The sequence below is a fragment of the Dermochelys coriacea genome, chromosome 1 (assembly GCF_009764565.3).
Source record: "Dermochelys coriacea isolate rDerCor1 chromosome 1, rDerCor1.pri.v4, whole genome shotgun sequence".
Lineage (NCBI taxonomy): Eukaryota > Metazoa > Chordata > Testudines > Dermochelyidae > Dermochelys > Dermochelys coriacea.
The window spans coordinates 131,828,256-131,855,198 of NC_050068.2; the positions used below are offsets into that span (position 1 = coordinate 131,828,256).

The 26,943-nt window shown below is 41.1% G+C and overlaps 1 protein-coding gene across 1 annotated transcript; it reads right to left on the reverse strand.

The window, feature by feature from the left end:
* Positions 1-338: 338 nt before the first annotated feature.
* GPR143 (G protein-coupled receptor 143) lies at positions 339-26,943 on the reverse strand. The gene is made up of 8 exons (XM_038382944.2): positions 26,572-26,943; positions 24,790-24,899; positions 18,734-18,828; positions 15,975-16,067; positions 14,377-14,486; positions 9,897-10,005; positions 3,250-3,367; positions 339-757 (listed from the first exon to the last, which is right to left on the reverse strand). Exons 1-8 carry the CDS (start codon positions 26,813-26,815, stop codon positions 446-448), a joined length of 1,191 nt encoding a protein of 396 aa, XP_038238872.2. The 5' UTR covers positions 26,816-26,943; the 3' UTR covers positions 339-445.

Here is a 26,943-nt window from a genome sequence, read left to right on the forward strand (position 1 = left end):
CAATCCTAGCGATAGAATTCCAGATACAGAGCTGCTCTCCTGAAAGTCAGGCAAGGGGCCAGAGTTAGAAAAACCCAACACAATAGTAATTTGTTTATTAAACAAAAGAATATTCTGCTGAAATACAGTTTACAAGAGAGGTTAAAACAAAAATGTACGAAAAGAAATCAATGAGGTTAATTAAGAAACACTGAGCTTCAAAGACACTGCTGCCAACGTAATGGAAAGCAATCAGGCATTCATCAAACAGAATCATCTTCTCTCACACTCACTACAAGGGGACTGAAGACATAAGTTATCATTTATGCCTCCAGGAAATATATAGGATGTGACAGATGACAAGGCCCCAACCAAGCCCTGGAGCAAATAGTGATTCACTCTGTGCAGTCGTTAATTAATGGTTGTGGCAATGGGAGAGGTAACATTCAGCTTTATGCTATGCAAACTACCAGCCCTGATAGATAGGAGAGTTTCTGGATAACCTGTCATCACTGGTAGTGTTACCTTCAGACAGCATGCTTAAGGCTTCATCGGTCTGCTGGCTGCTGGCTATTGTTGTCTTCTTTGAGTTGTGGATGTTGCTTTTGTAGTTCACAGAGGATCCAACGGCAGAAGGGTAGTCATTGTCAGCAACAGCTGATGTGGACATTGATTCCCACGGTATTTCTCTCTTTTGCCACTTCAAGTTCAGTTTCCACCCAGTCCAACCATAAAAAGCGAGTGTGAAGAGAAAGCCTTGCATTGGATTCAGAACTCCCTGGAAGATAGAAGAAAGGAGAATTGTGATGGGAATTAAAATCAACAGAGTGGTGAATTTCAAGTCAAGTGAAACCATTCCTGTGCATTAAGGGTATATCTATGCTGCAATAAAAAATTCACGATGCCAAGTCTCAAAGCCTGGGTCAGCTGACTTGGGCTTGCAGGGCTGCAGGCTATACAATTGCAGTATAGACATTAGGGACCAGGCCAGAGATGTCTACACTGCAGTTGTATAGCCCAAACCTCACAAGCCCAATTCAGCTGGCCTGGCCATGCCACGGGTCTTCTATTGCAGCGTAGACGGAAAGACTTTCTTCACAGTGAACAATTGTTGCCTCTGAGAGGTGTTGTAAAACTCACACATCTGCATCCAGATGAAAGTACATGTTATGTTTTTTCTAGCCACAAGCAAATCAAGGTAAGAAGCCAAAGGCCTTGTTCTGGTACACAATAACACTGAGAACACAAGGAGACAAATGCTTGCCTGGTTTGACCTCAGCTACTCCGTGGAGTTGTATCAGGGATAAATATGGCCCTCAATGTGCTTTAACAGTCTCCACTGTGTCTTACGAATTTTATTTTACATGAGCAATTATAAAACTTCAGTGAAAGCAGAACCAAACATACTGAGAGCAGCCACTCACAGATAACCAAGTTCTTAAACAGTGATCAATCCATTTATAACTGCTGCTGACTCATGAACCAGTCCATCATGGTTGGATTAAAAAACTGGCCAGCTGAGACAGTCTCTCAAGAATCACTTCTGTCCCCACTTCCTTGGATATTTGGCAAGTAAATGCTTTGGATGTTTCTATTTTTCTCCTGGGAAATCAGCACTTTATTTTCATAGCCAGCCTATAAACAGTTCAATTCCTAGAGTTGACCTCTTGCCCTCCAGGCCAGCAAGAGCTGACAGTTGTGTCACATGAGTGTGTTCAGCCCTTAGGAGAGAAGGGGGCACCATGTGAGTGGCATCACTTACTCCTTTAATACAGGATGAAACCTGCAAACGGAGAGGTAGGTACTTGGGGGTGCCTGGTTGCTTATCAGAAGGAAGCAGAGTGTTCCGGGAAGTGGGAAGAGGAGTAATTCAACCCTTGTAACACTAATGTAGGATAAAATCTGGAAGGAGAGAATTAGGTACTCGGAGATGGAGGTGCCAGAATATTGTGTGTGTTCTGGGGGTGGGGGGGATGTTCCATGCACAGGACGTGTACATTCATCTATAATACTGCAGGCCAGATTAGCCAGGCTCAGCTGCAAAAATTGAAAGGTGAATACTGATGCTCTGCTGACTTGCAGATTTAGAAAAGGAGCTTGTAAAGGAGCCCTGGTGAGTCCTCTGTGGGCAGAAGGCTGTAGCCAAGGCGCACATAGACACAAAAATAGGGGAGAGAGTTTTAAGAGAAGAAAAATTGGTGGTAACATGGGTTAAACTTGCAAGAGAAGCAATGGATTCTCCAGCTCTTGACATCTTCATATCAAGACTGGATGCCTTTCTGGAAGATACACTTTGGCCAAACAAATTATTGGGCTCAGTACATGGATAAGTGGGTGAAATGTAACCGTCTGTGATATACAGGAGGTCAGACTAGATGATCAAATGGGCCCGTCTGGCCACAAATTCTTTAAATCTCTATAAGAATCCCAGAAAGTGGGAAGGGAGGGAATTATTCAGAGCTAGAGCTATGCCATAACTCAAACTAAAAGAGTTTTAGTTCCTTTCACATGTTGAATGTTCACTTAATAAAAACACTCATCCAAATGTAACCTTGACCCTCCTCTAGAAAATTCTTCTGTCATTTCAAAAAGGAAAACAAAAAGCATGTTTTTACTAAGAGGCTTTTCAGATATGTAAGATCTCCCCAAAGAAGCTATCTGCATCACCAACTCCAGAATATCCCCTTTTGACTATTCCAGGAACATTATGCTATGGGGGGATGGGTAAATCACAGTCCAGTAATGGTCCAAAATGCTTTAGTAGTGTTCCTACAGTATTTTGGATCATTGCTCTGAAAGAGCAATATATTTTTCTCTCAAGTAATTATTCTCTCTATATACAGATGTTTTCTACAAGGCAGCTTTAAGAAATAAAGAAAATAACCTTAGTTACAAATACAGGCTGAGATTGTTAGTAAGCACCCAAGTTGTTAGCCTGTATTCAGTAATCACTGGTGGAAACTCTGTAGTCTGTTATTCAGGAAGACACAATAGATGACCATAACTGTCCTTTCTGGTCTTAAAAATGAATGAATCACCTTGACTTCAATAGGGATGCACAAAGGGTCAGTCAGGACAAAATGCATCCCTTAGTTCTTCTTGCAGAGTTTCATATGAAGAATAGTTCCTGTGACTTGGAAAATGTTCTCCAATTTTTTTTGTATGGAGTGGTGATTATAGTTCGAAAGAAATAAACACTCATTACATTGGTGCTGCTTCCTGTCAGACAAAAGCTACTTCCAAGACTAATAAAAAGCATGGTTGACCTACCATTATAATCCATGTGATCAGTGCAGCATTTCTAACATTTTTCAGGGGGTTTCCATTGATATCTGGCTGCATTTCAAGGTAGAACAACAGGCTTTCATTGATGATGTTCGATGACCAGCTGTTGCAGGGATAGAGAGGAGAAAAAGAAAAAGACAGATTTTTTTTTTTGCATATATAGTGGTTTCTTTACCAAAGCATAATTGTGGTAATTGTTGGCAGGGAGAGGGAGAAGTCTGTTGGTTTTTGAATATGAAGGAGCAGCAGGTCTGGGAGAATATGATCAGGAAACAAAATCCTTTTCCTAACCCAGCCCGAGACAAGGAAATAGACATAACCAAACGGAATTAAATCCTAGCATTCCACCCTGCTGCAGGCTAATAAAATGCAGAATTAAATCAGGTTGATTGAAAAATACAAGACTAGAATGTACTACTGTCTATAATGGAGAATGTCATCATCAGCACCTTCTTATATTTGCAGCCTGTGATGTGGTGTACCAGGCATTTGTTGCCTCCTGCCAAAGGCCTTACTGCTTTGGCAAACCCTGGCAGAAGAAGGTGCCTTGCCAGAAGGGAAGGGTAGTGAGTTCAGACATTTAGGGGTTGCCATGATCAGCTGCAGGCAAAACCAGAGAGAGTTGGTCCTCCAGACTAGCAGTACCGGAAGCAGGTAGAGGCCAATCACAATCCAGCAGGCCAGATAAAAAGTAGTGGCTGTATCTACTACAGGCCAATTCTGGGTGAAGCCAGGAAAGGGAAAGAAGGCTTTTCCTGCCCTAACCCAAGTAACCTGGCCCAGTCAGAGGCCCAACCTCGACAATTTTGGGTCTCTATGAAGGGTTAGTGTTCATATTGTGGGCTTTATTGCCCAGGTGGCTATTTTGAGTTAGGATTTAATTTGTGTTCTGTTAACCCTGGAAGGGGAGTGGACTAAGACTTGAACTGGCCAGAGGAACTGGCCTCCGGGCCATGGAGGCAGCTGACCATTGCAGAACTGGGACAACAAGGGGTGTTAAAGAGGAAGAGTCTTGCAACAGTATGTCCTGACACAAGGGGGCACTCTGCTATCAAGGTCACATTATAATACGGCACATAAGTAGAGTTGCAATGTTCATATATACGCTAAATATATATAGCATTGCTACATTGCTGCACATCATTTCCTAAACAACCACAAACTTCAGAGTTAAATTAAAATGGACTTTAAAAGTGACATCAAAAGAGGATTACAGATGACTCTGAAATTGCCATAATGTACCAATAGTTCTTACCAATAAAGGCAGCTCATGGTAAGATAGCAAACATCAAGTTAAATGAATCAATAATCTTCAGCGCCAAAGAGAGGCTATGTCAGAAAGCCCAGGTTTTAACCCTAGTGAACAGACTTTAGTGCAGTTTCTCTGTATTTCTCCTGCATAGTCAAATGGGTCAGGCTGGTTTCCTAAGTCCAGCTTTTGTTAAAAAAAAAAAAAAAGGATTTTGCCATTTTCTTTTTGCAATCAAGTTCCCATTCTATGTGAAAACCTCATGTTTTTCTCCCTCCACCTTCCTCCCCTCACATTTCTTCCCTGCTCCATTCCCCCAACCTGTCCACTTTAACAAGCTGCTCCCATGCATGACCTAAGGCAAGTCACATCCAGGGCCAGCCCACAACATTTTGGCACCTAAGGCAGGGAGCTCAAATGATGCCCCCAGGCCTCCTTTCTTGGTCCAAAACTTTGGAAAGTCTCAATTCTGCCTTCTTCCTGTTCTACTCCTCTCATAGTTCTGCTCTGCTACCTACCCCAATAAAGGAGAACTAACAACTTAAAATGCCTTTTTCAAAAATTTTAAGTAACACTTAACTTTCAAATGCCTGAACAGCAAATGTAACTTTTCTTGTCTGCATAGTAAACACTGGCATTTTTATCTGTTTGAATAATCAAAATGGTGCTTTCCGTGCCTTCTTGGTTGCAAAGATTTGAACTGCTTCCTGAAGATCCACAGTCTGGGCCAGCTCATGATGTATTGAGATGGTTGCAAGACCAATCAGCCTCTCCTGTGTCATTGTGGAGTGTTGATGTGTTTTTATTAACTTCAGCTTGGAGAAGCTGTGTTCTCCACTGGCATCTGTTACAGAAAGTGTTAGAAGTATGCACAGAGCAACAAAAACATTTGGAAAGAGGGTGGTCATCTTATTTGTGCATATATATTCCAGAACAGCCTTTGGAGTTGTTCCTGCTGAAATGTATCTTGAAAGGGCTTTCAGTTCATCTCCTAAACCACTCGCATCAATATTGCACATCATCATGTGTCAACACTGTCTCTAGTGCCCTGCATTGCTGGTGTAGGTCTTCTTCAGGTATAGTGAGGAATTTTGGAATATTATACAACATCCCAAATATACTGCTGTGTTCCTTGAGCTGCATGAAATGTTCTTCAACTGACTGTATTGCACAATCTAGCACCTGGTTAAAGAATTCAACTTTGAATTGTTGTTTGGGGTTTCTTATGGGATTATCCCATGCCTCATAATCAAAATGTCTTCTTCTTCAGTGACTCTTTGTCACGGGGTCACCGGGCAATGCTCTGGAACTACTCCATATGAAGCCAGTCAGGACTTTGGGGGAGCCACCTCTCTGTGAGAATACTGTCTCCAGGGCAAGAAGCTTACACAGCTTCGACCTTCCTGGTCTGACCTCAGAGCATTCAGCATCCCCTGCTCCGCCATGCACTTCCCACAGTGAGTCCACAAAGGCGGGGATCCTGGGGAAGCCAGAGGGTCCTGCACCCCACTTCTGCAGTCAGACGTGACTCTCAGCCAGCCAGTAAAACAGAAGATTTATTAGATGACAGAACACAATCCAAAACAGAGCTTGTAGGTACAGAGAACTGGACCCCTCAGTCAGGTCCTTTTTGGGGCCAGGGAGGCCAGACCCCGGGTCGGGGCCAGGGAGGCCAGACCCCGGGTCTGGGCCTCCCTCGATTTCCCCAGTCAGCTCCAAACTGAAACTCTCCCTCCCCTCTTCTGGCCTTTGTCTCTTTCCTGGACCAGGAGGCAACCTGATCTCTTTGTTCTCCAAAACCTTCAGCTGGCACCTTGCATGTGAGGGTCCCAGGCCATCAGTTGCCAGGAGACAGGATGTCGGCCATTCTCTGTGCAAACACCATCACACTGGCCCTCAAGGGCTCTGCAACAATCACACATCCTTATCCCACTACCTAGATACTTAAGAAATGCATGGGGGAAACTGACGCACCCACACAGTATTCAGTGAGAACATTAAGTACAGTCCCGCTTTGTCACACTCTTGTATTCTAGAATGGGTGGGAAAATAGCTTCAGTGTGAAGTTCCTCTACCAACTTCTGTGCACTCTTCAGTACATTTTGAAATCCCTCATCTGACCGATAAGACTGTAGGTATGACTTTGCTTTGTCCAGTTGTTCCATTGCTCCAGATATATCAAGGTCAACACCTTAGAGTCTCTTGCTTACAACATTTATTTCAAAGAGTATGTCATGCCACAACACTAAGCCACAGAAATTTGAAGTTATGTATGTTTCTGGTGATTCCATTTCCCTCTGCCACTGTTCTCCCACAAACAGTTCCTGTCATAGCATTATCCTCCATAATGGCAAATATGTCATCATCTATCGTCCTAATTTGGTGTTTGATAGGCTTTATTGCCTCCACTCGACTTTTCCATTCTGTGGCACTCAGTGGTTTCAGTGTCAGAGAGGATGTTTCCAGATGTTGCTTCAAAATTTGCCATCGTTGAGATGATGCAGAGAAAAATACATAGATGCTTTGAATTACATTAAAAAATTCAGCAGCCTCACTAGAAGCTGATGCTGCATCACTGACCACGAAGTTCAATGAATGAGAACTGCATGGGACAAGGGATCTGTGTCTGCACTCCTCTGTTCTTTCCTCGCATGTTGGCACCATTATGGTAGCCCTGACCTCTCATCTCAGCTATCACAATTTCTGTATCTTCCAGCTTTTTAAGAAGTACATTTGTCATACCAGCTCCTGTAGTATCATCAATGTCAATACATTCTAGAAAATGCTCTCTGACAGTCACCATTGCAGGGACATTTTCACTAGGTACTGTAGTTGTTACAAAACGCACCATTAAAGTCATTTGTTCCGTATGGCTGATGTCAGGTGTGCCGTCCAGAATAACAGAGTAATATCTTGCTGATTTCAGATCTGCCACAATCTTCTGTTTGACTTTTGTTGCCAGTAACTGTATGATCTCATTTTGAATTGTTTTTCCAAGGTAGTAGTGTGTGTACATTTCTTGGGTGGTGACTCTTCTTAGATGCTCCTAGAGTACAGCATCAAATTCAGCCATCAGCTCCACAATTTTAAGGACGTTTCCATTGTTTGGCACATACAGCTGATCTGAAGTGCCACGCAGTGCTAGGTTTTGGGTAGCAAACATTGTCACAATGGCAAACAGCCTTCTCAGAACATTTTGCCAGTAAAGAGACTCTGATGCAATCATCTCTTGATGCTGATCATCTATGGTGGCCTTTAACCTTAGTCTTATCTCAAGCTCTTTCCACTTATGGAATGCTCTCTGGTAATTTGCTGCCTTTTCATGGCATGCCAGATTTTCCCAGTCCTTTGTTCCTGTAGAACCCAGTGTGCCTGGAACATTAGACTGGAAAAGTTTTCAACAAAAACAGCATGCAGCATTCTGGGTTTTTGAGTACATAAGTCATGGCCTCTCCACTTTGTCACCATTGGGGATTTCACGCCAGTAATGTGTTGGATGGAAACTTCTATTTTCATTGTCTTTGGGGAACATGAAGTTTTTCACTTGCTGTGGCTCATGCAGTACAAGGAAGTCCCTCAGGCTACTGCTCAAGTGGGTCCACAGTCCTGGATCATCTTGACTTAAGGAACTAAACTCAGCAGCAGCTGTTTCTTGCACCTCCACCACACTCTTCTCTGATCTACACTTTTCTGCAGGAATGTGCATGGTTACATCCATTTGAGATGGAGATATGGATGCTGCAGTAGCTGCCAGGTCACCTGCACTCTGACTAACTGGAAGATCAGGCATCTCCTCACCACTCACATCCTCACTGGGTCCGGAAGGCTCACTATGAACATGTGTGTCTATTAGAGACTAACAAATTTATTAGAGCATAAGCTTTCGTGAGCTACAGCTCACTTCATCGGATGCATTAAAAAAGCTTATGCTCTAATAAATTTGTTAGTCTCTAAGGTGCCACAAGTACTCCTTTTCTTTTTGCGAATACAGACTAACACGGCTGCTACTCTGAAACCTGAAATGTGTGTCTATGTATCTCAAGAGAGCTCCTTCCTGCTTAGATAGAAAAGCTTCCTTTGCTTTCTTTCTTTTTCTGAAAGCTGCCCCAGAGGGGAGTTTTCTTCTTTCACTTATGACTGCTGTTCTGTGCCAGCTCTAGGGGCTCTCAACACTCAGTTGAAGGGGACAAATAAGCAGGCTGGTAGCAGGGCCTGAGTGAGGGAAGACATCAGCGTCTTAAGGGCCTAACCGGCTCCTACTACTTCAGTTGACTGCCTGTTCTCCTCAAGTGGGTTCAGGGAAGCAGTAGGAAACAGGAAGCTCCCTGAGAAGCTGGTGTTAATCAGTCCAGGCTCGTGGGGGTGCTAGAGAGGTACATAAGAGGCTCCTCCTCCTATCTCCCTGCAGCTCCTGCTGCTTTCTGTTATTCCTTCTCACCTTTTCTCCTGCCTGCCAGTTATATCTCTTGTGCCCTCCTTCCTCCAGCACAGCGCTCCACCATCTCTGTGCATCTAGAGCAGAGAGAATACATGTGCACCAGCAGCAGACACAATTTTCTACCCTCTGGATCCTAGTGGCGCCCCCCCCCCCAGTCTGGCACCAGAGGCAGCCGCCTCAGTTCGTCTCATGGTAAGGCCAGCCTGGTCACATCCCCTCTTTGACACTGTTTCCTTTTCTTCCCTATTTCTGTCTTGTCTGTTTAGAAAGTTCTTCATAGCAGGGACCATCCGCTGCTATGTGTTTGTGTGGTGCCTTGCATGATGGACTCCCAATCTCATCTCAAATGTGCTCATGTAATACAAATAGCAAATAATAATTTCTTCCTCCGAAAGGATGCTCTATTTTTGTTCAATCAGTCAGTACCTTTCACTCCCAGTAGTACTCCAGAATCTTTTGCACTAGCTGCAGCATGCTTTATAAGGAAGCTGCCACTGCCGGAAGGCAAAACTGTGTCCTAAAGAAAACTGCCAAAGGATATCATATTTGAGATGGGAATAAGTGATCTGAAATTCCACAGCCAGACCATATTGAGGCTACTCTTGTGGAGAGTGACCATAGCACTGTATTTTTCAGACATTGCTCTAGGCAGCTGCCTGCCTACTCATCTTTTTAGCCATTTTTCTTTGAGGCTTTTGTTTTCTTGTTGCTCAAACTTTTTTTCCTCACAGATATATATTCTGGAACTTGTGTCACAGCTGCAAGAGGCAGCTTAATGCTTCAGCTACTAAATAAAATAATTTAGAACGTTTTCCTTTCTAGAGAATTCCTCCCCTTGAAACTGTCAGGTTGACAAACAAATACAGCAAGCCCACCAATGCCATTCACACCCCCTACCTTCCACAGTTGGGAAATATTCAGGTTTTTTAAAAATACGCCTCCTACCATATAATGAACACCAGCATAATTTTGAAAAAGCGGATCTGAATCTCCGTCCCCAGGCGTCTTTCATTCTCCGTGTAGATTCCTTGTCTTCCTTTGAGCAATGAGGCAACTGGAAAGCACAGAACTGTATAATGAGTACATGGCTGTGGGTTTATTTTTTTTATTTACAGGGATCCAGAGAGTGGGAAAGGGAGGAGGAGTAGCTAAAGTTCCTGCTGTGGTAGTACTTGATTTTGACCAACAGGGAGTAACTGGTAGCAACAGAAGGTGGAAGGCAATTTGTGTGAAAGTGATCAAGAAATGATAGATTTCATGATTCTAAGGAAAGGGAGGAGTGAGAGTAGCAGAATAAGGACAACAGACTTTTAAAAAGATGGACTTTAACAAACTCAGAGAAATGGTAGGTGAGGTTCCATGGGCAGAAAATCTAAGGGAAAAAGGAGTTCAGGAGAGCTGGCAGTTTCTCAGAGAGACAATATTAAAGGCACAACTTCAAACTATCCTGATGCAAAGGAGGGAGAGGAAGAATAGGAACAAATCAATATGGCTCAGTCAGGAGCTCTTTAATAAGCTGAATATCAAAAAAGGAATCCTACCAAAAGTGAAAACATGGACAAATTGCCAAGGAGGAGTACTAAAGAATAGCACGAGCATGTAGGGATAAAATCAGAGAGGTTAAGGCCCAAAATGAGTTACACCTAGCAAGGGACATAAAAGGCAATAAGAACAAGTTCTTCAAATACATTACGAGGAAGAGAAAGATGAAGGAAAGTGTAGATGCTCTACTTAGTGGGGAAGGAGCACTAATAACTGACTACATGAAGAAGGCTGAGGTGTTTAATGCCTGTTCTGCTCAGTCTTCACTAAAAGGATTAATGGTGACCAGATAGTTGAAACAAAGCAACAGGGGGGAAGAGCCAAAATAGGGTAACAACAAGTTAAAGACTATTTAGATAAATTAGATGTATTCAGGTTGGCAGGGCCCGATCAAAATCATCCTAGGGTACTTAAGGAACGAGCTGAAGCAATCTCAGAAACGTTAGCAATTATCTTAGACAACTCCTGGAGCACATAGGTAAGGTCCCAGAAGACCGGAGAAAGGCAAACCTAGCACTTATCTTTAAAAGGGGGAACAAAGAAGATCTGGGAAACTATAGATCAGTCAGCCTAACTTTTATACTGGGAAAAATACTGAAACAAATGATTAAACGATCAATTTGTAAGCACCTAAAGGAAAATAGGGTAATAAGGAATAGGCAGCATGATTTGTGAAGAACAAATCATGCCAAACCAACCTAATTTCCTTTTTTGATGAGTTTACTGGCCAAGTGGATAAGGGAGGAAGCACCAGACATAATAGATCTTGAATTTAGTAAGGCTTTAGATGCAGTCCCACGTGACATTCTCATAAGCAAACTAGGGAAATGAGGTCTAGATGAAATTACGGTAAGGTGGATCACAACTGGTTGAACTACTATACTCAAACAGTAGCTATTGATGTTTTGCTGTCAAACTGGGAGGGTGTATCTAGTGGGGTCCTTCTGGGGTCAGACCTGGGTCCAGTTCTACTCAGTATTTTTATTAATGAAGTGGAGAGTATGCTTATAAAATTTGTGGATGACCCCAAGTTGGTAGGGGTTGTGAGCACTTGGAGGACAGGATTAGAATTAAAAATGATCTTTAGAAATTGGAGAATTGGTCTGAATTCAACAAGATGAAACTCAATAGAGACAGTGCAAAGTACTTCACTTAGGAAGAAAAAAATCAAATGAACAACTACAAAATGGGGAATAACTGGCTAGATGGTAACAGGATCTGGGGGTTATAGTGTATCACAAATTGATGGAATCAACAATGGGATGCAGTTGCAAAAAAGGCTAATATTCTGGTGTGTATTAACAAAAGCGTCATATGTAAGACACAGGAGGTAATTGTTCCACTCTACTTGGCACTAGTGAGGCCCCAGCTATTAGTATTGTGTCCAATTCTGGGCACCACCCTTTAGAAAAGATATGGACAAATTAAAGAGAGTCCAGAGGAGAGAACAAAAATGATAAAAGGTTTAAAAATCCTAACCTGTGAGGAAAGGTTAAAAAAACCTCGGTATGTTTAGTCTTGAAAGTTGCGGTGGGGCGGTGGGATCTTTATAACAGCCTTCAAGTTTGTTGAATGCTGTTTTAAAGATGATGGTAAATAATTGTTCTCCATGTCCATTGAAGGTAGGTGGACAAGGCAATGGGCTTAATCTGCAGGAAGATTTAGGTTAGATATTAGGGAAAAAATTTCTAACTAAAAGGCTAGTTAAACTCTGATATAGGTTTACAAAGGATGTTGTGGAATCCCCATCAATGGAGTTTTTTAAAAAAAAGTTGGGCAAACACCTGCCAGGGATGGTCTAGGTTTACTTGGTCCTGCCTCAGTGCAGGGGGCTGGACTTGATGACATCAAGGTCTCTTCCAGCCCTACATTTCTATGATTCTATGCAGGATAGTTTAGAAGATGGAAGGTGACTCATTAAATAATCTCCTTTATCCATTTAACAATTAAAGAAAACAGTGTCATCCAAAAGTGAATGGCGGCATCAGAACTTGCCAATGGCTTTCTATCAGCCCCATCTAAAATGGAAAGTAACAGTGGGGTCATAACTGTTTTACCTTTTAAAAACTTAACATGAAACGAGTGTTTCGATAGTGTGTTTAACTATGCAATTGCTATGCCTTTGTTTTCTGAGTTCTGCACCTGTAAGTCACTTAGGACTCCCCCTGCAGAGATGGGCAGCTAGGTTGTGTGCAATACAGACATTCATAGGGGACGCAGGCACACTTTGTGCGCTCTCATGAAGACTTTAGTCTTGTTTGTTGCTTTTGATTAATGTAAAATAGGGAGACTGAAAGTATATGGCTGCTCTAGTAATCAATATTGGTTCACTTTACAGCATGGAAGCCCAAGGTGCAGCCTGAAGTATTCACTGAAGAGAAAATAAAGAAGTGTAGCCTCTATATACCTATAGGACTGCAGGTACCAAGGCAACAGCAGAATAGCCTTCCTTATTGGCTGTGGATAATGTGCTTCATCACCTTGATCAACAAGTAGCTGCTCCTGGATGCCCAGGTAGCTGCAGTTGCCAAGTCAGTCATCTGTGCTTGGAAAGGAGTTTGTCCCCTTTTATTTGCTTATTATCAGAGAACAGTTTACATCTGTGCTCTGCTCTGACTACCAGCAGGTTTCTGGGTGAGGTTTAAAGAGTTTTTGACCTTTTAAAGGCTTTGGCTGTCTGAGAGAGAAAGACTACTTTCCTTCTCATATGGTACCATGGTAGCTATGATCTACTAATAAGCTGAGCGCCCCCTCCTTATCTAAATGGACTGTGTTCTGGGTGAGGGCTCTTGGCTCTGAAACGCACTTCCTTCTGTGGTTCACCAGAACCCTGGTATGGTGGATATGGCAGAACAGTCTTTTTGTTCTGTGTGTACAGTGCCTGGCACAATGAGGTCTTGGTTCTGGCTGGAGCCTCTAGGATATACACAATACAAATTATTATTTATTTACTTATTTGTTATTTATTTTATTATTATTAAAAACTTGTCTGTTTTCTCAGCCTTTTCTTGGAAGTGGGGATTACGGAATGAGGGATGGAAGGGAAGATGGGGCAGAGATTGCATTTGGAATGGGATTGGCGGTTTTTCAGGAGTTTTTTTTATATATTTTAGTATGTGTATATTTTGATGCAAACTTGTGGATTTATATTATGTAATACAATGAGCATTGGGTGGGTGTAATATTAAATACAAAATCTGAGATTGTTTAGCTCCAAGATTCTACTTCAGGCTCCTCTCTCTAAAGTAAAAATAAGTTAGATGTGGTCATCAGGCCCCTGATGAAGTTGTGTACAAGCCCAATTTCAGGCCTTTGTTCCTAACATCAAAATCATGAGTAACCAAATTCCAATCATATTTGACCACATGTAAAACTAATATCTGACTCCATGTGCAATTAATAAGAGGGCTGCAGAGAAGCCAATGGAATTGCATTTCATTACAATATCTTAGTGACTTAGACCTTATCTATACTGACTTCAACTCTCAGTGGCCAACTATAGCTGCACCAGTTCAAGCCCCTAGCATAGACAGTTCAGACTGCTACAAGTATGAGGGCAGACTGCTAAATTTCAAGAAGATGTAATGCAGTTTGGGCCCTCTACAATAGTGTTTTGTACCAGCACATCTACATTGATGGTGGTGTTGGCCACCAATGCCCATACCTGGAGCAAATCCCCAATGTCGACAGAGCCTTGCTTTTGGTACCTAGCTGTTATGCTAAAAAAGCCTGGTGCATTTCTTTCCCTGGACTAGCTACATCTCTTCGTGGTTTTGTTCATAAGGGACTCTCCCACAGAACAGGATATACAGACATGGCTTTTACATGATTATTATGTTTTTACCTCACATATACTAACTAATATTGGCATTTAGGAACTTACCTCCTGTTACCGTCCTCCTAAAGAGAATTGGATTGGCCACCAAAACTATCAGAAGTGGAGCATAGGTAGTGATGTAATGAGGAATTGCATGCTGCAGGCCATTTTCACAACTGAGAAGAGACCATTAAAAGATTAATTCTTCTTCACACCTTGTAGTCTTGGCTATTCTACTTACATCACATTTAGCTAAAAATACGGAATGAAATAAACAGATCCAAAAATGTTGTGACACATTGATTCTGGCCAGCTCAAGTGAGTCACAAAGTAGACTATTGAAATACAGTCGAGTTTCTTTGTATGTGGCCCTTGTGAGCCAATGCTTCCTTCCAGCAATTTAGGTGGAAGGAAAAAAAAGAAGCTAAGACAGCATGGGAGAAGAAGGGATAATAGGACACAGGACTTCTTTGGCATGATCTTCTCCCTCTCTAGGAGCCTGTGGAAGCCTTAATGTCCCCACTTTCCATGGCCATGTCAGGGATGGGCTATGGGGCAAGTAAGCACCAATTTTATGTGGCATGTTTCCCTCTGGTCCTGGCAGAAACCCAAACAGATAACTGCAGGGTCATATTGGGTATGTCTACCCTGCAGCTGGGAGATGTGATTTTTTTCAGCACTCTGGACAGACTTGTGCTAGCTCTGCTTGAGACGGCATGCTAAAAATAGCAATGTGGATGTGCATCTGTACTGCAGTGTCTACACTGCTATTTTTAGCACACTAACTCATGTCTATGCTGGGAATCATGCCTCCCAACTGCAGGGTAGACATACCCATTGACTCTGAGTTATGTATATAAATCGTTTAAATTGGTACTTACCAAAGTTAAGTTATTCAGTGATCAAACCATACACAACAAGTATAAGAACATCTTTGGGACTTCACTAGTTGTTGGGTTTTCAATGGTTGGGACCCAAAGTAGGAGTAGATGGTGCTGGTGCATAATCAGCGATTTGAAGGAAAAGTGAGTTTTGAGGAGGAATTTAAAAGAGGAAGGGGTCACACAAGCAAAGGCAGGCTGTTTCAGGCATAGGAGTTAGCCTGATACTAAAATGGAGAGTCATGAGTAGAAAAGTTGGATGGACAGAGCATAGGGCATGAGAGAAGTAGGATATGATATTTTTAAGGCCATGCTACTCTATCACTTACATTGGCAAAACTTATGTCGCTCAGGGGTGTGAAAAAACACCGCCCTCCCCTGAGTGACAAGTTTCCCTGGCATAAGTGGTAGTGTGCACAGTGCTATGGCAGCAGGAGAGCTTCTCCCGCCAACATAGTTACCACCGCTCGCTGGGAGTGGTTTAATTATATTGATAGGAGAGCTCTCTCCTGTCGGCATAGAGCGGCTATACGAGAGTGCTTACAATAGTGCAGCTACATCCGTACAGCTATGCTACTATAAGGTCTCTAATGTAGACATAGCTTAATTCACTCAGGGCCAAATTTGCTCTGACATTCCTTACTGTAAATCTGGAGTAACTTTATTGACTCCAATATTCGGCATCTTGTAATTGGGATAAAAACTTGACCCTTCATCTCCAAAACTGACAAAGACATTCAAGTAATCACAGAGCTACATTTTTTTAATTAATGCCTTGCTTACCTAGCAATGGAAGGGTAGTAAAGCATGGCAATTCCTTCCACACACAGCAGGATTGCCAGGCCCCATGTCATCATGTGGTACAACACAATTGTACTAGAAGCACATGAAATGGAAAAGAAGCTGTTAATATCACTCATCATGTGCATTTGGAATTGCTTTATAATTTCACATTGCAACCATTCAAAAGAATTGTACATATATTCAGGTAGAACAATGCTCCACTGGCAGTACAGTAACTGGGAAATGGTAAAGCGGGTTGGGAAAAATAAGAGTTGGGCTAAGTCAATGCAATTGTTCAGGTTGAGATAAGGGGCCCTGCCTCTGTCCCTCCCTGTCAACAGAGCTGTAAGTGATTCTTGTCCACACAAGCCTCCAGTCATCCCTCCAGGCTCCCTCCCTTCCTGTGACCCATAGAAGTGGAGCTTGGGGTGGGAAAAGCTACACGGAGAATGAAGAAGGGCTCCCCAAACATCATGAATGGTCAGCCCTTTTGGGGATTTGGAAATCACAAATTTTAACAGTTATGATCACATTTTGCTTCATCTACATCAACAATGGCCTGATCCAGACCCTGCTGAAGTCAATGGGAGTTTTTCTATTGACTTCAGTAGGCTGTGAGTCAGGACCTGAAAGTTTTGCCACTGATTTTAGTGGGAGCAGAATCAAGACCATATTGCCTCAGGCTAAAATGGTGTGACTTATGTATACATGTCTATGAACACTTGAATCACTGCCCATAGAAATAATATGAATGTCATTACAGTACATAGCCTTGTCTGGCACAGGGAATTTAGATAACCTTGATGGAAATAATTAGGGTAAAATATGTGAAGAATTTTCATAATAAACACTAGAAATCAAGTAGTCTAGCTTGTTACTGCTTAACAGTTCCATAATTCCTGGGCATCAAAGCTTCACTATACAAATAAAATTCAAGTTTATCCTATACAGGCTAGGGTTAATACTAGGTAAATCAGGGATTTTTTTTCTTGTTCTGGAGATGCACATAATAACATCTGCCAATTGCACTGTGTCTCCAATATCTGATTGCTCAATATTGTCTGGGTATAATATCACATAATTCTGTGCTCAGTACTGGCAAACTGAAGGTCTTTTTGTTCTTCTAACTCCAAACACTGGCAGCCAATTTAGAAAAATCTTTATATTTTGTCTCTAGTATAACAGCATGGCCATTGTACTCAAAGAGTTGGCTGTCAAATTGGGAGGGTTTATCTACTGGGGTTCCTCCTGGGCCCGGTATTGTTCAATATTTTCATTAATGAGTTGAATAATAGAATAGAGAGTATGCTTAAAAAATTTGCAGATGACACAAAATTGGGAGGGATTGCAAGCACTTGGAGGCCTGGTTTAAAATTCAAAATGACCTTGACAAATGGAAGAATTGATCTGAAGTCAACTAAATGAAATTCAATAAAGACAAGAGCAAAGTACTTCACTTAGGAAGGAAAAAAATCAAATGCACCACAACAAAATGGGGAATAACTGGCTAGGTGGTGTTTCTCCTGAAAAGGATCTGGGGATTATAGTGGACCACAAACTGAATATGAATTGTGAATGTGATGCAGCTGCAAAAAGAAACTAATATGCTGGGGTGTTTTAAAAGGAGTGTTGTATGTATACCACAGGAGATAATTGTTCTGCTGTATTCAGCACTGTTGAGGCACCAGCTGGAGTATTGTGTCCAATTCTGGGTACCACAATTTAGAAAGGATGTGGACAAATTGGAAAGAGTCCAGAGGAGAGCAACAAAAATGATTTAAAAAAAAAATAGAAAACCTGACCAATGAGGAAAGGTTGAATAAAATGGGCATCTTTAGTCTTGAGAAAAGATGACTGAAGGGGGTGACCTGATATGTCTTCCAATATGTTTAGGGCTTTTATAAAGAGGATGGTGACCGACTATTCTCCATGTCCACTGAAGGTTGGAGAAGAAGTAATGGGCTTAATCTGCAGCAAGGGAGATTTAGGTTCGGTATTAGGAAAAACTTTCTAACCATAAGGGTAGTGAAGCTCTGGAATAGACTTCCAAGGGAGGTCATCATTGGAAGCATTTGAAAACAAGTTGGACAAACACCTGTCAGGGATGGTCTAGGTTTACTTGGTACTGCCAGAGCACAGAGGACTGGACTTGATGACTTCTTAAGGTCACTCCGAGCCCTACATTTCTATGATTTTATTCATGCCAGAGTGTTTAGATATTCAGTGATGGGCAATATAGAAGACATATAATACATAAGATTATTTTTTTCTTTTCTTGAAAAAAAATGTTCTATAAAATGAAAACATCAACAGGATACTAACAACAGTTTTGAAAAGTAGACAAAACCTCAAATCCTGAAGCAAAAATTCTAGGTGTATTTCAACACTTTTTTTTTCAGAGTAACATTTTATTGCTACAAGGTTCAATTCATGGTGTAGATTGGGGACTGGGGTGAAATCTTGGGTCCATTGGAATCTTCAATGGATGTAGGATGTCACCCCAGATTTTTAAAGTTTAGGTGCATGCAACTTCATGCAAGTTCGTAATCAACACTGGAGCATAGTCATGGCCCTTTAAGCACCTAGCATACCATGCACCCATACTAATAAGTGGTTTGCATATGCACATCAAATGTTTGTGCATGCTTCATTTATGTGCTTGAATACATGCATACAAACATATGCACCTAATGTAGGAAGTAAAGCTGTAGATCTTTAATTAGGTTCAAATTAAAAATTAGTTAATTTCACTTTGGTACCTTAGCCCGGCTGATCTTCTAACCACCAAGTAGGAATCTACAGCATAGCAAAACAGCCACCAGAAGCCAGCACTGTACAAGAGCTGGATCCACATCTGCAAAAGGAAAAAGATTCCATTGTGTCACAGCTGCTGACAAAGTCTCTAAGTGACTAGGACAAAATAAAACTCCCTGTTACTTCTAGCCCTGATAAGGTCTCATTCAAGCATGTTTAATGGAATGTGTGTGTTTTTGCAAGAGAGATCCATGAGGGGCAAAATCTTGCTCAGAATCACAGAAGTAGTCCCATTGAAGCCAACTGGTCTAGTCACATGAGTAGGATGAGCAGCATTTGGCCCCTTTTGATAAGCTTGCTTTACTCCTGCCCAGAAGAGATATTAACCTTGCCTAACCTTAACTCTGAATTTTACCTGTGCATCCAAAAGTAAAACATCTTTTGCTACATTCATAAAGAGATTTATATGAGAATGTTTGAAATTACTGTATTTGCACATTAGTGCCTCTCCTGTAGCTGAGGGCTTGTCTATACTTACAATTAAATCAGCACCGCTGCGATTGATGCATCGGTGTTGATTTAGCAGGTCTGGTGAAGACAAGCTGACTTGACGGCAGAATGCTCTCCTGTCAACATCTGTACTCCACCTCCCTGAGAGGTGGAAGGTAAGTCAGTGGGAGAGCGTCCCTGTCAACACAGCACGATGTAGACACCACTGTAAGTTGACCAAAGTTACGTCAACTTCAGTTATGTAAGGCCTGGTCTACACTGGGGGGGGGGAATCGATCTAAGATACGCAACTTCAGCTACGACAATAGCGTAGCTGAAGTCGACGTATCTTAGATCGACTTAGAATCACTTACTTCGCATCCTCGCGGCGCGGGATCGATGGCCGCTGCTCCCCCGTCGACTCCGCTTCCACCTCTTGCCCTGGTGGAGTTCCAGAGTGGATGGCAGAGTGATCGGGGATCAATTTATCGCATCTACACTAGACACGATAAATTGATCCCCGATAGATCGATCACTACCCGCCGATCCGGCGGGTAGTGTAGACGTGGCCTAACTTATGTAACTGAAGTAGCATAATTTAGGTCAACTTACAGTTTTAGTGTAGACCAGCCCCTGAGACATGAGAGAAGGACTTGTATCTCTTAATCATTGTAGCTATACTGTACCTTCATATCCTGGGAACCGAATGTAAAAGGAAATTATTATCTATGGTCAACAATCTCTGTTCCCAAGAGAAACAAAAAAAGAGAAGGGTGGTAGTGAAATGTCCACACTTTAATTCTGATGGTTTTTTTCACTAATGACTCAAAGCAAAGTGCTGGGCACAGGTTTAAGGCAAGCTACATTCCACTGTATTTGACAGTTGAGATTTCTCATGTTTTCTCACGAGTATACATAAAGATATCTGACCTTTTCTGCTGTGTTTACACATTCCAAAATTCTTTCCCCCAATGAGCTGGTTCTTTTACAGCATACTTCCCCCCCCCCCCCCTTTTTCATTAGTCTGGAACATTTTTACTATTCAATTTAATGTTCCTCTGAGCCCCTCTTTCATTTTGGCTCCATTTTCATCTGAATATCCTTTGCCATGGGTCCATAGTAGCAACCCTTTACCAGGCAGAGACCAACATGATTGCTATTAAGCCAAACATCAGCTCTGAAAACAAATCCCTGGTATTCCCTCCTCCACAATCTGAAAATACTCCCTTTCCCCAGAGATGTTGATCCTTGGCTCAGTCACTAAAGTCACTTGCTGGAAGATTCTCTGCTGCCACAAACAGATTTGTGCTTCATCTGTCCAAGATGGTGTATTAGTAGCTATCTGCTACTGACCACCAAATCATACTTGGGAAGAGACTGACTGACTCCTTATGCACCTATCTATAATGTGTAGCGGGGAAAAAGCTCTGTGATCCTGGGGGAATTCAATCAGAATGACATATGCTGGAGGTCCATGCTATTAGAACTAAAACATCCTTGGGATTTCTAAATACTACAGATGGCAAAAAGTGTGGCATCCAACATAGGGAAATTCTATTTTAGACCTCATTTTGACAGATACAGAAGAACTGATCACAGAAATAAAAATTAATGGTAACTTAGGTAGAAGCCACGATGACTTGATCATCTTTATAATGTGCAAGCAGAATAAAATCCAGACCAATGATATTTATAATAGGAGCTTTAAAAGGGTTAATTTCACAAAACAGAAAATGATTATGATCCAAATAAGCTGGGAGGAAGAATTTAATCAGGAAAAGATTAATAATAATTTGGAATTGTTTAAGAATGCCTTTCTAGATGGCCCAAAAAACCACAATCCCACAACTGAGGAAGAAGGCCATATTGGTTGAAAAATCGACCTGAAAGGAAGTGAGGCAACCATTTTATATATTAAAACAAATAGAAGAAAAGGGAAGTTGATAGTAATGAATACAAATGAGAAGTTAGAAATTGTAGAAAATTGGTGATGTAATCAAAGGGACACAAGAAGAAATCTATGGCCTGCAGAGTTAAGCACAAAAAGAAGAATTTTTTAAAATATATTAGGAAAAAAAAATCCTAACAATGGTATACGTCCATTATTAGATGTCAATGGTAGAAATATCAATAATAATGCAGAAAATACAGAAGTGTTTAATACATATTTTTTCTGTATTTAGGGAACAAAGCAGATGTAGTCATCATCTTATAATACTCTTTCCATTCCACTTGTATCTCAGGAGGATGTTGAACAGCAGCTAGTGAAATTAGATATTTTTAATTCAGCAGGCCCAGTTAACTAGCATCTAAGAATTTTAAAAGAGTTGCCTGAGTAGATAAATGGACTGTAATGTTTATTTTAAATAAGTCTTGAAACTGTGGGGAAGTTCCCATGGAGCAGAAGAAAGCCAATGTGTCAGTTTTTAAGAAGAGTATACGAAAAGACCAGGGTAATTATAGGCCGGTAAGTCTGACATCAGTCCTGAGCAAGATAATGGGGCAGCTAATACCGGACTCAATTGATAAAGAATTAAAGGAGGGTAATATAATTAATGCAAATCAATCTGGATTTATGGAAAATAGATCCAGTCAAACTAATTTTATCATCTTTTTTAATAAAGATTACAAGTTTAGTTGATAAAGGTAATAGTATTGATGTAATAAACTTAGACTCCTGTAAGGCATTTGTCTTGGTACCATACAACATTTTGATTAAAGAACTACAAGATCAACATGGCATGCATTAAATGGATTAAAAACTAGCTAACTATAGGTCTCAAAATATAATTGAAAATGGGGAATCATTGACCACTGTGATCTCTTGTTGGTCCTATTCTATTTAATATTTTTATCAATGACCTGGAAGAAAATGTAACATCATCACTGATAAAGTTTCCAAATGACACAAAAATTAGGAGAGTTGTAAATGACAATGACAGGTCACTGATTCAAAGAGATCTGGATTTTTTGGTAAGATGGGCAAACTATATGTGTTTTAATCTGTCTAATTGTAAATGTATTCATCTAGGAACAAAGAATGTAGGCCCTACTTACAGGATGGGGGACTCTAACCTGGAAAGCAGTGTGTCTGAAAAAGATTTTGGCAGGAAAGGTGAATAACTAGCTGGACATGAACTCCCAGTGTGATGCTGTGGCTAAGAGGGTTAACATAATCCTTGGATGCATAAACAGGAGAATCTGTGTTTGGCACTGGTGTGACCGCTCCTGGAATACTGTGTCCAGTTATGGTGACCACAATTTAAGAGGAACGTTGCTAAATTGGAGAGGGATCAGAATGAGAATGATGAAAGGATTAGTGCCTTTAGTGCCTTGTCTTACAGTGATAGACTCAAGGAGTTCAATCTATTAAGCTTAACAAAAGAGAAGACTAAGGGTATCTGCATGGGAAATATCAATTTGATAATGGGCTCTTCAATCTAGCAGAGAAAGGTATACCACAATCCAATGGTTGGAATCAGGGGTGCCAGAAGAGTGGGGGCCAGGGAGCCATGGCCCTCCCACTTTCCACCTGTCCACTTTTTGCCATGGGCCCCACCCCTGCCTCTCCTCTTCCCCCCGAGGCCGAGGGTCCCCGGTTCATGGCCTGCTCTGGCTTCTAGCTTGTCCAGGGGCGGTCTTCAGACAGAAGGAGCAGGGAGGGCACCCCGCTCCCCTCCCCCCCACTTTTGGAAAGGCTCCGCTGCCTCTGGCTGGAATCTGAAGCTAGACACATTCAGGTTGGAAATTAGGCATAAATATTTAACAATGAGAGTAATTAACCACTGGCAAAAGTTACTAAGGGTTGTGTTAAATTCACAATCCTTGGCAATTTTTAAATCAAGATTGGTGGTGATTCTTCTAAAAGATTTGCTCTACGGTGGTCCTTTCTGGCCCTGGAATCTATGGGGAAAAGTCAGCAGGAAGTGGATGCATTGTCATTCTACTCATCCCTTGGGTAGCCTCTGCTAGCTACCAAGTAGAACCGCCAATCCTGGTGGAAACCTCTGGGACTATGGCATTGTAAACACAATCTGTTCTTTCTTGGGGGTGTATCTACTTGGGAGTCACTTTCCCCTACTTGTACAGGACGGGGGGGTCTCCTAAGGGGACGAATCAAGGCCTATTTGGTTTAAGGCCAGAATGCAAGGCATTTTATTTTTTAAACAAAAACAAGAACAGGATTAAAAGACATTTTACATGACTATAAGTGATTTCATGAATTCTAATGTGAATAAGGGGGGAGAGGGGAGGAGGAAGAGGGTTATTTGTCAATACAAAAAATAAACAGTATCAATGGTAAAAAATTTGTTTAAAGTATTCATTCAATGTTAACAGTGAAATTACGATGTTTTAGGAATTGCACTTTACTGTTGCAAAATGTTTATGTTGGCAAGTTTTCTTTTTTTTTAAAAAAATCAGGCTTGGACTCTGATACAAGCTTGTACACAATGAACAAGGAATAATGTTTTTCCCTTGTTTTTTCTACTTGTACCTGGCAAGGCTGAGAAGTGTGTGATGAGAAATAGAGAGGGCTTAGAAAAGGTTGTAGTGTGATTGGGTTTTGGCTGTATGGTACATATAGTTTAGTGTGGAAATTATCATTCAGATTTGTAGCAGTTGGTTACAGGCTTCTGTACAACACCATGATATTATGCCTTTTGAAACCTAATCAGATTTTTGTTTTAGTGTAGAAAGAGATACTTTAGCAACATTTAGATTGTAATTATACATGCTTGATCAGAAATTCCTTGGGTACTCAATATTCCCACTGGCTTTTCATAAGTCTTTGTTCTGTCCTATTTGTCAGACTCCATATTACTGTAAAAACTGTGAATTGAAATGAGTATTGGTCAGATATAGCATTTATATGCCATTTAAGTTTATACCTCAGCCCGTATTTGAACTACATTCACTTAAAGTATGAATGACAGTGTAATAAACCCCTGCAAACAGTTTTGTCACTTTGAGATTCCTAAGAGATTTTCAAGCACTCCAAAATTATTCAGGCCAAATATATTTTTCATTTCGCAAAAAGGGTAAACTCCCCACCTAAGATTTCCTGTCTGATTTTCAGCATACAGTATAGTATGCAATTACAAAGTACCTCACTCAGAGACCCATTTACCTTTGTCCCATACAAACCCAGAGCTCGATTTTGTCCTAAATCACTGTACATCTGAATTACCTTATTGACTTCACTGGGCTTGTGTGTATTTAGCACCTCTGAAAATCAAACCTCTCATATGATTTAAGCACCTACCTTTAAGCACCCACGTGTGAACATTTTGGCCTCAGCTTTCAGGAAATAGCTTGCACGCCTCCCACTCTAAGCTGGTGCTGCATAGCAGGGCGTGCCAATACTTGTACCTCATGAGCAATTAATACATTTCCCTCTTGTTTTATCGCTTGTACCCTGCAAGACTTGTATGGCTTTGGGAGAGACAGAAACCTATTATACTTATAGATCTGAATGATAGTTCAATTTTCTTTAGATCAGGAAGAGTTTGTCTTGCAGGCTTCCTTTACCAGATTAGTGTCTCTAGCAAGAAAAAAAGAGTTTTGTACTTACGGCACTTCCCACACAGAAGGCAGAAGGCAGCACATCAGTTCCATTCACCACAGAGATGTTTGCTATGAAGTCAGGGAAGCCTATCCATATTGTTGATCTGAAGATTATACCTAATGGGAAAATTCATTAGTGTTCTGGATGTGTTAATATGTTTTGAGTCACATACTTGCACAGTTACATTTTCAAATTGTAGCCTGTTTTTACACATGAACAAAGCAAGGACTGTGCTTGAATTGAGCGCAAGACAACTCCATTTATTAAATTCCACCATAATCTAACAGTGAATGCTGCACCAAAGTTTAAAGTTCCTGTGGTCTAAAATGTTCTGTCTATTTAAAAAAAAGCGTCATTTCATTAACACTGACACACATTTCTCTAAAATGAACTGGATAGCATCTCACGGGCTGTCATCAAATGAAAATAATCTCATAATTAAAGCATTTTCTTTTTACTTCTTTTCACTGTTATATTTGCATATATCAATGTTCTTACATTCATTTCTCTTTAACTCTTTACATTTTAGTATTAAAGGTATTTTTATACTCTTAATCTATTCTCATTTTTGCAAACAAATCCTTTCTTCTTTTTCAAATGAATGAAACAAATAACATTTCTCAATACTGCTTTAAAAGACATCACAGCTTGCAATCAGTGAAGATTTCTATTCTTATTACAGTGTGATAGCACTACCGTGATGCTTTATATACCATTTAACGAGAATTGATCCCTGCCTAGGAAAGATTACAAAGAGTCTCAGACAAAGATGATACAAGACAATTGGTTCTGATTTGTCAATATAATTCAAACAGAAAAACCTCTCTCACATTTTTGGCCTTATCAAATTAAAGAAACACTTTTCATGCTGTTTATCCAGATTCTTATATAGGTGCTCTTTACTGTATCATCTGAGCAAATCTCAAAGGTAGAAAACAATACCTATAGGTGTCTCTCCCTTCTTCCCAGCCACAGGACTTCAGATTATTATTATTATTTATTTATTATTATTTATGTATTTATATTATTTATATCATCATTTTATATAAAATGTGAAAATAAAGATATGATTGCAGCAAAGCCTGGATGAAGAGGAAGTTCTGCATTTAGCTCTGGATATGGTGCGATTAGTGTTCATTTATACTTTGGCAGCACGTTTCATAGTCTGGCAGGTTAGAATTAGACACCACTTTAGTTTTGACACATGGGTGTTCATGCATGTTGCCTCATTCTTCCACTTCCTCAGCCTGCTCTCTCCTTGTGACCAGGCAGGGTATTGGATGAGCAAGGTTCTTATAGATTTCAATAGCCAATTTATAGCACAGTCTAAACCAGCACTATTGGGTTTAAAAAAAAAGGAGGAGTATTTGTGGATTTGCCTAGTGGAGTAGCTGGCATTTTCATAATGCTACAGCCTTTGTTTGGAGTGTTTAAGGATCAAAATAATGTTTTTAAAAGTTAGTCTTTAGGGACAGTTTAAGTTTTGGATCTGTCAGCCATTGAAAAAACTTCCAACATCTGTCTGATTGGATTTTGTTAGTTTTAGGTGCAGATTTTGAAGAGTGCTTGATTTTAAATTTGAACTTTTAAACCTAACATTCAAAAAAATCTCTCTTCTATCAAGACCCATTATTTCCTAGCATCCCTTAACCCAAATCCTCCAGCAAAACAGAAACAACACACTTCCATCCCAGAGCTCTTTAGGCTGCTAAATGGATCCATTTAGCGACACTGCCTCCAGGCAGAGGGAATCCACTCTAGGGCAAGACACAGCAAGCTGGTCCTTACCTAGGTCACCAAGGATGTCACAAATGGAGATGAGGAGAAGAATGGTGGTGGAAGAGGAAGCTTTTTGCATCTTCCGGGAACTCTGTCCCTGCTTGGGAAGGAGCTGCAGGATGCTGAGCAACAGACTGACTGAGGCACTGCCAATGCAAACACCACAGAAAACCTCAGGCTGGAAAGTCAGCACCAGTTGCGTGGCTGCATCCCGGTTGGGACAGCAGTAGGTCTCTAGCCTGGGAGAAGCCATGGGAGGTCTGGGTGGTGGTAGAAGATAAGGAGCAGAAAAAATTGCTGTTGCTTCTGCAAGGGAGATTTAGATTTTACTTGCTCCTTCCCATTAGCCTTCAGTGGTGAGAATCACGCGACTGATGGATC